General features: G+C 32.9%; 1 protein-coding gene across 3 annotated transcripts in view; it reads right to left on the reverse strand.

Moving 5' to 3' along the window:
• Positions 1-12,220, reverse strand: part of ZNF800 (zinc finger protein 800) — a 47,472-nt gene that overhangs the window by 20,228 nt on the left and 15,024 nt on the right. For 2 of the 3 annotated variants that reach the window (XM_039243160.1, XM_039243154.1), the window contains exons 4-5: positions 9,882-10,025; positions 6,043-7,735 (exon numbers count right to left, since the gene is read on the reverse strand). In XM_039243160.1, the coding sequence (XP_039099091.1) occupies positions 6,043-7,735; positions 9,882-10,025 (1,837 nt within the window). Of the gene's footprint in view, positions 1-3,362; positions 4,813-6,042; positions 7,736-9,881; positions 10,026-12,220 lie in introns of those variants that run through there. The other variant, XM_039243168.1, reaches the window with a different exon arrangement.

The following is a 12,220-nucleotide window of genomic DNA, read 5'->3' on the forward strand; positions in this document are numbered from 1 at the left end:
AATGTTAAGTAACTTGTACAAAGCCACACAAGAAATAATGTGTGAATACAAAAATTTCAACAACTAATCTAGCTCCAGATCATTACACTAAGCTACCATTAAGGTAATGTGGTGAATGTGCTTTGCAAACGGTACCATGTGCAAATGTAATATGCACGGATTAACAGCACATGCTTTGTAGTCAGACCTAGCGTCAAGTCTCGATTCTGTAATTCACTAGCTATGTGAACTTAAGTAAATCACTGAAATCCTCTAAGCTTCAACTTCCTATTCTATAAAATGGAGATAATGAAGTAACAGCTCTTATTGGTGGATTTTACTGGTGGGTCTTCTTGATAGATGAGGGGCATTATGCATGTAAAGGATAGCAGAGTGCTTAGCATACAGTAAGCACTCCATGAATGTTCATTATTATTATCTAATACGAAGAGTTCTGTTTATTATTATAAACTATCATCTTAGTACTGGCAGCATTTCCTAAAGTAAGTAAAATCAACATTGAGACAATAAAAGTTTATGAAATTATGGGACGCCCAGGTGGCTCACTCCATTAAGCGTCCAACTTCGGCTCAGGTCATGATCTCGTGGTCCAGGAGTTCAAGCCCCGTGTCGGCCTCTGTGCTGACAGCTCAGAGCCTGGATCCTACTTCAGATTCTATGTCTCCCTCTCTCTGGCCCTCCCCCGCTCACACTCTGTCTCTATCTCTCTCTTAAAAATAAACATTAAAAGTTTATGAAATTAAAACCCAAAGTCTCAAAGTATATGACAGCATAATTCTGAGATGGAAAAAGCTAAATCACTTACTTGAATATCAAGTTTTTATTTAAAGTGCCTGAGAATACATGAAAATGTGCTAGGCACTAAACAAAATTATCAAGACATAGTCCCTGACTTAAAAAATAAACAATCAAGCAAATTAACTCTGCTGAGTGGGCACAAACAGCAAAACCTCCAACTTCAGGCATTTTCTCAACCAGACACAACTATGGTCTTCATTAAGTGCCCTTCTGCTTGGGGTGCGGTGGTGGTGAATACATGCAGAAGTAGTTCGAAAAGAAATAATAAACCTGAGAAATTGAATTTAGAGCAATAAATATTCAGGAAGAAATGAGCTAACTTTCCACCTCTTACCCTATCAAAAAACCTTTTGGCTATCTTGGTACTTGGTACAGAAGCAAAAAAAAAAAAAAAAAGAAAGAGCCAGAAATTCAGAAGAGAACTCAGAGTAAAATGTTACAGAAACAAAATCTGGGAGAGAGGAGTTATTTTGAAAGTTAGAAAAGTCAAAATAACTGCAGGTGAATTTAAGTGAAACATGTTTTATTCTACACTCTATCATGTGCCCAATTCCTTAGAAACCAAACAATAGCCATTTTTAAGACTGCTGAGCCTTACTTCCTTCCAATCCTGAGGTTTCTCAAGTTGGAGAAGATGGAAAGAATAGCAGAGTACAGAAGGATTTTGTCTACCACAACCACCAACATGCTACACATATCTTAGAGCTCGGCTTCAGATCAACTATTAGAGTCACAGCTAAATCATAATTCTGGTAATTTATGGATTCCATTCAAAATAACTTCTAAAACCCCTAACTAAGGATCTAGAATACTTCCATGGGCCACTGTAGGAAACCTGGACATCTAATTTCTAAAGTTTAAGAAGCATTTCTTTCTCAGTGGTCATGCTATTTAAATGAAAACATCTTTTGCAACTTCACAATAGAAAATGATACCGACTTGTGTCTCTCTCTCTCAATACTTTCTTGTCATAACAGTCATACCAGTGGAGTCATTGGTAAACTCCAGCCACAGCAAGACCATAAAATTCCCTGCTACTGCATCCATGGGCTCTTTTAAGCAAAATGAGTAGAAGAGTCTATTGATCATAAAGCAATATAATACATACCTTTAAAAACTCATATATACAAAAGTGGGCCAAAAATTAAGGATGGGTAATTTATATATTCTACAAGAATAAAGAATATATATACTTTTCAAGAAGAAGGCTTTCTTCCTGAAGTTGGGAGGAAAGAGGGAGAAAGAGACATGAAAAAAAAAGTTATCATACATTCAAGGTCTATATCTCCATGTTCTAATAAACACCTGCCCAGTGGCAGCCATACCTCATCCAGCTCTCACTTGCACTACCCAAACTTATGAAGTTGAAATACAAGCCAAACTTTTCATCGTTCTTCCTCTTCCACAGCACTTACGTGTGGAAGGTATCTCAGGAAACAAGAGGAGTTGAATTCTACAGGAAAACTCTTAACTGCTCAAATACAGCAAAGGTAGATATAATTGGTAGTCAAAGATAGGTTTTAATATAAAATAAGCAGTTTCTGATGGCTCTCTACCTGACTAACGACTCCTCCCCACAATAAAAGTGCTATAAATATTTGCTTATATAGCATACATGCAGAAAAGCTTCTGCCACAAATTTCCTAGGACTCTTCTTAAGAGCCTCAAGCCTCAGGCTCTGAGAAGGCAGCTCACAAATCAAAATAAAACCAAAAAGTAAGAAGAAAGAAATGAAGAACAAAGAACTTCTAATGACTTATTTGTTCATTCCACCTTTCTAAACTTGTTTAGCTTCTAACTCCTATCTGCCATGATCCATTAATTTGGCTACTATGAGAAAATATCCTCAATCTCTCTAGGCAATTCTAATTTAGATAGACATATCCTGACAAAATGTTATTGCTTCCTCTATGACCCAGATGAAACCTTTTGACAGTCCTTGGAACCCTCAATTCCTCCTTCTAAATTCCTGCTCTGTGGGCCTAGAGTTATGATGGCAGAGACAAACTATGAATGGTACTGCGGAAATAGGGGAGTTGAAATAAAGGAATTCCAGCAGTTGGGCTCCCCTCCACCAAAATCAGGCTCTTTTTTTTATTCCCTACAGTATTTAACAAGTAAAGTAGAAAGCAAGAGGTTGACACACAAATGAGAAGCTGTAGCAAAGAACTGATTGTAGGTACTTAAGTCTGGAATATACCTTTGGAATATGTCTTGTGTGTAAGAATGTATAAAAGATAACACCTTGCAAAAGTCAAACATACAGATTTAATAATGTGCAACTAATGAAGATGGTTTATAAATGAAATACCACCTACATATTTAGTTCCCTAAATATATTATGCTATTAATCATTAAAGTTAGATCTATAAGTACAAGTTTTCCATATGTGGAAAAGTAAATCTGTTTTTAAATTAAAGAGAAATTATCACTCTAATTCTTAAAAATAAAACTATCAGGGTATAATTCAAATGTAGCTGCTCATAGTCACTGAATAAATTTAAATTTGATAAAACATTTAAGTTTCAACCAATGCACCTTTGTTCAAGCACATTTAGCTGAAATAACTTTGAGTCTGGTTTATTTCCATCACATAGAGTACATTTTTCCAACAAGAGCATGTACATTCAATATAGAACATTTCCAGCAACAGTTACAGTCTTTCTAGTTTCCTTTCACAGTATATTTTAGTGCAAAGCACTGGGAAGGGTAAATGTTTTTCTAGCTATAGAAGCATTTTATTATGACCTTGTGAATCTTCAACACTTTAAAATTTTATACAAAAGGTATATAGATGGACAGGGTCTCTCCTAAGTACAGGTATGAACCTATATAAAAACATGGTATATTCTCTGCTGTACCTTTTAAAATTATAATTTGACAAAAATTACTAAAAAATAAAATATTCCCTAAAAAGTACAAAATATTGATACACAAAAACCTGCCCAATATTTCATAAAGATAGATGTACTTCTGTTTTTCCTAAAATCTTGATTACAAAAATGGACAAGAATTCATTATTTTAACAGTAGGAATCAAATATCATCTAAAGTAGTCATTTAAGATTTCACTTGGGAGTAAAAATTCAGAGTTTATACTCCCATCTTCCTTTTTTAGCAATATTTAAAGAATTAAACTAATAACATAAGAAGTGGTTGTGCATGGATTGTCTGCATCCATAAAATATCAGTAAGCTATTTACCACCTTCATATTAACATTAGTAAATGTGTGATGTTTAAAAAAAATAGAAACTGAAAAATTAAGTTGTATCTATTATTAAAGTGCTTTGTATAAAATTTAAAGAAAAAAAGGGGAATGTTTAATTTTCATAAAAACCTCACGTGTTGACAAATAAAAATAATGATCCATGGATGAAAATGAACTGGAACTTTCCTGTTGAATATAATTTAGAATGAAACTTTCAAACATTTAAGTGCTGGAGAACAAGTTAGAAATAATGTAAAAATAATTACAAATATTTAGTAGGCTAAATATTTATATGTTGATACTAATTTCTCTTTTGGTCCTAACATACACTCACTAGGAAATAGATCTGTACAACCCAGATGAAAATTTTGCCAAATAAATTGAGACAAAACTAAAGTCACTAAGATATAAAGTCTCTGTCAATTAAAAATCACCAGTGGTGATATATTCTTCAGGTTGTTGATCGCTTTAATCAACAAATTGTTTGGAAAACAAAATTTGCAACATTTTTGTAGAAACTGTAGACCAAATGCACAAGGTCAAGGGTGGTTAGCTGATGGACTGTGATGACAATATGTAATGTCACAGCTACTGGAAAGTGCTGGAAGAGGCAGTGCCTTAGAAACAAGTGGTTAGATGGTTATTATTTTAGTCAGAAAACAGCAGTTACAGTCGAATATTTATGAAAATGTTTTTCCTTTTTTTTCTCATAGTACCATTTGAAGACGTTTAGTGGTTCTAACACCAATTTAAAGTCTTTCCACAAAAATGAACTCCAAACCTTTTCGTACATCACTTGAAGTTATCTGAGGAGAAATGGGGATAAATGAACACTTTGAGTTTACCAATAAAACCTTGTTTTTAAAATTATACAATAGCAAATGACTTCTAAAGAATGGTTTCATCTCAAGTTTCCAAATAAAAACATTGTGATACTCAAATCACATTTAACCTACTCAGTACTCAAACTAAGTATACTGCTTTAAAACCTGAATCCCAAACTAATTTAATACTAATTGAATATATTAAATGCCTTATTAAAGGGGACACAGGTACGGAAGGTAAACTTTTAAAAATATAGATAGACTTGCAAAAACAAGTATAGGGAGTCTATTCCTTATTTCATATTGCATTTTTAAAATCTACATTTATTCCAAAACCTTCTAAAAAAGTAAATTTTTTTCTTTCTTCCCAATAGGGATTTTCCTTTTCTTGCAATGCACAACCACAAAAACAAAAAAAACAAAAAAAAAAAAACTTACTTAATAATATTAACTATGTTGAAATGATCACAAAAAGTCTATTTAAACAGAAAGGGAAAAGTAAGATTTGGAACCTAAATAATCACTTTTTCCATAGATCAAAACTAAAAACTGTAACTAACACACACTCCCAAGGAGAAGGAAAAAAAAAATCCAAACTTTTGTTTATCAAGGTTCCCCCCTTTGACTGGAAGCACTATGTTAAACATAAATAATAATTGCTTATTGTTCTAAATTCAGTTTGGGGATTTTCTTTTTCTTAGTGCAGCACTTTATTTAGCCATCACAGATTAATTTTTACAATAATTACAGTGCCTCAAAAGACTTTTTTCCTATAATTATCGCCATCACAAGTTCATTCTAATATATTTAACTTTTCCTACAATGCTTTCATTAGTAGACTAAGTCACTAAATCAAATTAAACCTGTGCAAAGTTAGTTAAACAGAAGACTTCTATTGTAAACATAAGCCAATATAAATGTATATATTTTACAACATTGAGAAGAAAGCACTGACCCTATGCCATCTACCTAGAACTATAATGCATTGTCCTGTGGAAGATAAGTTCTGAAGTTAACTTTTGTTCCCAAGCCACTGGAATAAAGGTCACTGAAGAGGTAAATGCAATATGCACATTACTCTTGCAGTTCCCATTGCCATAAGATATATGGAAGCAAACATGTGTTAAAATGGAACCAGCTATAAATTATGGTCAAATGATTTTTTTTAGTTCGATGGGGAGAAAAAAGCAAAACTCTGTAACTGTTCCTCACCAGACAAGAGCCTTAGATCTTGTACTTCGGCCTTTGGTTTTGTTTCCTTCAGGTGAATTGGAAGCATTTGCCTTATGAGTTTTCTTATGATGTTCAAGATAAGTCTTTTTGGCAAATGCCTTTCCACATTTATTGCATCTGTGAAGAGAAAAGTTTTTTGTGACTTTCACTTCAATACCAACGTCAGCTACTTCATACTTTTTACTAGGAGAGTTAGAAGTGCCATCATGTTTTGAATCACTATGTTTTGCCTCATCCCTCGAAGGGCCTCTTTTTGCCACTTTATTTAGAACAAAATCAATGGGCTTCTTTATAGCTCTGATCTCTAAACTGGCTGTTATTTTCCCAAGATAGCGGGATGACTTTTTATGAACCACAGTTATATGTCGTATCACATCGCGCTTCCGACGAGTTTCATAAGTGCAAAGAGGACACTTGTAGAATTTAACATAAATGTTATTCCCATCTGTGTGCAACTCAATGTGTTTAGTCAAGTTCTGTTTAGAAGTAAACTGACGTTTACAAAGTTTACAGTAAAGTTGCTTAAAGTCAAAGCCAGCTGAAAGTTTTGGTTTCCTGGTTTTCTGCTGGCCACCTGCAGCAGACGGACTCGTTGATTTAGGGCTTTCAGAGTCTTGTTTAACTTTATTTTTCTGTGCTGCCGGTGTGTTCTTTTTTTCATTTGAATGATTTGTTCCCTTTAATTCATTCTGTGGAGAATGGGTAATGGAAGGGGGTGAAGATTCTACAGAATCTGCTGGTTCAACTTTAACTTTTATTTCTGAATTGCTGGCAGTATTATTAGGGCCTTTCTCTCTTTTAGAGTTTGTTGCAGAAAGAGTTATCTTGTGGACAATTTGCATATGTCTTTTAAGCATTATTTGTGAACTATATTTCCTCTTGCAAAGGAGACATTTGCATGCAGTTAAATTGTATTCAGCCTTTGAAGACGACTTTTGTTTTCGAGTCTTAAAAGATTTTTTAGGAGAAACAGAATCCAGGAACAAAGGTTGCCCAGGCTTTGTTGCTATATCAGGAGTAATTGAATCCCTTCTTAGTCCTCTATGAACTTCATCAAAATGCCTCCTTACATTCGCTTTTGTAGCAAATGATTTACAACATACTGGACAACTCCTACTTAATGGAACTAGAACATTCTTACTGCGTCCTTTAGAGGACTGGTTTGGATTCTTTCGTGTTTCAATGTACTTTTTTAGTTCTTCCATCTTTTTCTTGTGTACTTTTCGAATGTGACGACGAACGCCTCTTCTGGAATTGAATTCTTTTCTACAAAGGCAACATATCAACTGGTGACCAAAATCAGAACTGTCAGAAGTTTCCAAGTCAGCCTGTGATTCCTGAGGTTGCTCATCAGATGTAGGTGCAACTTCATCTGCAACAATCTCAACAGGAGGGGGCTCTACAGTTTCCACCTCTGTATCTATAACTGGTACTGTTTTAGACTGTTCAGTGCTAGTCTCCTGTATTTGAACTTCGGTTTGTTCAGGAGTACTGCTTGACTCTGTGACTTCAGTAGGATTATCAGTCCTTGAAATATACTGAAACACTGCATTTTGATTAGTTTCTATGGGTTCTAGCTTAATAATATATTCTCGCTTGTCCACACTTGGATATATGGCTTCTAGGAGATCATTTATGGCTTGGCTTTGTTTATCATTTACATCAGGAAGGTCTGTCAAGAAAAAAAAAAAAATTTAATCTGAAATAATTAGCCTGCTCTAGCTCTCTAACATTTAAAATTGTATTACAAACTTCTACCTTAAAACTTATTACATTACTGGTTTATATTTATTTTTATAAAAGCATTATCTACTTTTCTGTATCTTATGAAGATAAAAACTAGTATTAAACTAAAATTAACTTAAAATCTCATCATGGTACACAAATGTTAAGGAATAAATGTAATCTGAATAGCTATTTCCACTTCTAAGTGCCCTTAATACAAAATACATAAGCACACAAGTGTCCTAAACAATAAAAACAGTGTTTCAAATTTTTAGCCTAGAACTTTTAGGCTAGCAAAGGCAAATCAAAGTTCTCATAACTGAAGATGGATAAAATATCATAAAGAATGTACTTTTATTATACATAATATGTTTTTTAGAAAACATAACAGCATACCTATTAACTTAATCTAATAAATAATCTAGTTTACTTGTATAGGGACACTTAAACATCTTATGGAATTGAAAAATCTGTAGGATATAAATACAAATGAGACGTATAAAAGTGCTAAACTCAGTCCTATTGCATGTTTTCTTAACATGACACAATACCATTAAAGCAAGTGATTTAAAACTATAGATTTTTATTTAAAAAACAGGGCTAGTTTATTTACGTGTACAATAAATACATCCCCTATAGGCAACCAAATATTCCCATTCTAACAGAGTTATCTATCACTAGTTATGTTTCCACATACAACTCTAAAATCTGGCTACAAACACAACATCAAATCTGATTATCTATTTAGAAATAAGAAATAATTCATTATTGCTCTTCTAGTGATCTTCCTAATTAAAATGGATAAAGGAGTGTCTATAAGAAGGATAACACTTTCTCAGAAGTGTTTCTAGAATGAGTACTGCCAAGAGAACTAAACAATAATCCAACAAATCCATTTATCTATTTATCTAAAAGTCTACTCTACACTAAAAAATTGCTAAGAGTAACTATCAGAAAAATAACTAATTTTCTACTAGAACTTCAGTTATTAAAAGATCAGGTTTAAAACTTATCCCTATAGACTGTCTTTTCATTTATATCTCAATGATAAAAACAAGTATAGCAAGATCTAACAGTGGTAAGAAAAATTTCCAAATATGAAATTTTTGTTTCAACTACATCCTATAATATACTTTATATCAGCTTCATGCTAGTAATAAAAGTGGTACTTTTGATATTTGGAGTTTTCACTTCATTTCCATCCCAAAAAAAAAGTTAAAATTGAAAAGTATGAAAAATCTGTAACGCAACTATAGTTTTAAACTGATAAGTTCTATAAATTTATAAATCCATAAAGAGTAAAACTCCTGAACAAGACATAATTAAAGTAACCTATTACTTATTAAAATATTTTAAGGAATTTGTACCAGTTCTTTAAAGAAAATAATACTATTACACACACCACTTACTTGATCATACAGGGTCAATATACTTAATCCAACAAACATTGGTTCCACAAAGACATTATTAGCCTCAATCTGCCTCCATCACATAAAGCTATTTCAGATCTCCAGTCAGCCTATAACATAATCTTATTTCTGATAAAATGACTGATCTATAAATTTCACTGAGAACAAAACTGATCTTCAAACCAAGACCCCGAAAAAAATGGAAAGATTAATATTTTTTAATGCTCTTCACCATCCCCAAGAAATCAACTCATTTACTCATTCTTTACTCTATTTCTAGCTTCTCACTTACTTAAAGGTAATCTTAGAAAATTAACAGTCATATGTAACAAGTTGTTAAACAAGTGAAAATGAAAAATACCAATAGCCCCTTCAAGCACTCATATTTTAACTTAGAAAAATACTGAACATAAACTATCTGCTCTACGTAAACATTCAAAAACAATATCCAGTATTTTAATACAAATATACTCATAAATCTAATCTCCTATATCTTTAGAAAAACCCAGTAAAAAGCACTCATATGAGAGTACCGATCTAAGAAAATGAATATAACATTAAATCAAGTATTTAACTTTATTCTCCATCATTAAATTACCAATACCATCTTAATACAAACATATAGCTGCAGTATACGAATACTTAACTATAAAATGCAAAACTAGATATATGAATAAAACTTACTATCATCCATCTGGAGACTTGGTGGGCAATAGAATTTTTTATGGGTAATTAAATTTGGTAATCCTCTGAAGAGACTGCGGCATAATTTACATTCAAAAATAGTGTCCACGTCTTTTAATAAAATATGCTTAAGCTGTTTAGTTCCTGAGGGGAAAAAAAGAAAACACAAAAGGTAACTTAACTTTAACATGCACTTTTAAACGGGGCAACAACTGTTGACAATCCAAAGTGCAATTACTTTTTGAAAACAAAAAACAGACACTGCCAATTTCTACCATAGTGTATTCAGAACTAAGTTATAAAGTAAATTATAAGCAAAATCCTATCATCACTTGAATATTTTCACAGCTAAAACTGATATTCTTTTTTCTAATTCAGCAGTCAATCAATTCTTAGGATATCCCAACAGTGGTTCCCATATCTTGTTGACCACCACAACGACCTGGGAATAAAGATGTACATGACCCACCTCCAGAGACTGATTCAATAGATAAGGAATGGGAAAGAAGAATTAACCATGCCCCTCCTCCCCTATCCGCTACTCCCTGCCAAAGTATCTGGCTGATTCCTATAGCTCTCTTCGGCAGTGAAATGAAGATGGAATTCTGTTAATACACTTTCCCCTGATTCCTTAAAGAAAGTCAAAACTGTGTCACAAGATTCTGTGACTTTTCTTTTTAAACTCAGCTCAAATTACTTAAGGTTCTAGGCCAAAAGGGAATTCTGGCCATTGAGTGTGAGAGTACAGAATCCTTGTCCATAATGTGAATTTTGCTTAGGCCTCTTGATACCACTATAAATTTATTCAAAGCCTTTCTCCCTCACAAACTCACTTCAAGTGCAATTAATTAAATACTGATAGTTTTACACTTTAAACTAATTTAAAGCCTGTCTTCCCCACTAGATTATAAATTCCAAAGCAGCCAAAACCAAACCAGTCTTATTTACAACTACAAAGTGTTCAGTTCTAACAATGCTCAATAAAGATTAGTTGAAGAAATGCCACTGATCTAGGGAATCTAAGTATTATGACAGAAGATAAAAAGGCAAGAAACAAAATAAATGGCAACAAGCATCTAATCCTTAAAGTAAAAACATCCACCAGGAATAAAACACAAACAGAAGATCTTTTGTCCTTATTTCCTACAGGGTTTTGCCACAGGTAAATTGACAAAATTGATCTGCAGTGCTTTACTAATTAATTAGCCTTTAATTTTGTCAAATAAAAAAGATGATAATGATACTGACTTAAACAAAAGAGGAAAAACAAAAGTGTCCTGAAAAAAAAGCTTTAAGACTATCTAGGTGCAAAGTGTTCCATCACTCAGCAAGCACTTGACACTCTGTTAAGCTCTGGTACTACTAAAGAGCAAATACACTTTACTATCCATCTTGTAAAATGAACAAACCAAACCAAGCCTTAGAGATCATGAAAGAAAATATGAACCTACATCCCAGTAAAATAAAATTACACATCTGGGTTTCTACTGGGAAAAAATATATATAATGAAATCATTTTCACTATTTCTCAAATCCAAATCAATGTTTACTGTGCTAAACCATATTACTGCAAAACAGAAAACACAAATTTAAAAAGATTCAGAGGACAGCTTGAGTATATTCTTTATATAAAGTAAATTCACACACATACTTTAGTCCACTTCACATTACAAAATATATTGAGAATAGACTGTTAACATATTTAGTTCATAGTTAATCTCCTAAGTGACAAACTATGAGAGGTAGACTGATGATAAAAATATTTTAGATAAACGTCTCTACTTGATCTATCTATAATTCCCAAGAAATACAGTTAAGTATAGTAACAGTAAAAAGAAAACATAGAAAGTTTTTGCATGCTTTAATTCTAAATTAAATTACCTGCTAGACGCATACTAAAGATTCAATTCTGCCTTTAAAGATCATCAAAAAAGATTGAAGAGCAATGCAAAAATAAACTAAACTAGGTTTAAAGTAAGAATTCAGTTGAAGATTTAAAAAGAAAGTATGAGGTTATACATAAAAAAGTTACTGCTAAAGAGGAAGTCAAACTTTCACTCTTCGCAGATAACATGATACTCTACATCGAAAACCCGACAGACTCCACCAGAAGCCTACTAGAACTGATCCAAGAATTCAGCCAAGTTGCAGGGTACAAAATCAACGTACAGAAATCAGTTGCATTTTTATACACCAATGATGAAGCAACAGAAAGAGAAGTCAAGAAACTGATCCCATTCACAATTGCACAAAAAAACATAAAATACCTCGGAATAAACCTAACCAAGGATACAAGAGATCTGTATGATGAAAACTATAGAAAACTTATGAAGGAAATT

Source organism: Hyaena hyaena, unplaced genomic scaffold (assembly GCF_003009895.1).
Source record: "Hyaena hyaena isolate Hyena2069 unplaced genomic scaffold, ASM300989v1 scaffold_8, whole genome shotgun sequence".
Taxonomy (NCBI): Eukaryota; Metazoa; Chordata; class Mammalia; order Carnivora; family Hyaenidae; genus Hyaena; species Hyaena hyaena.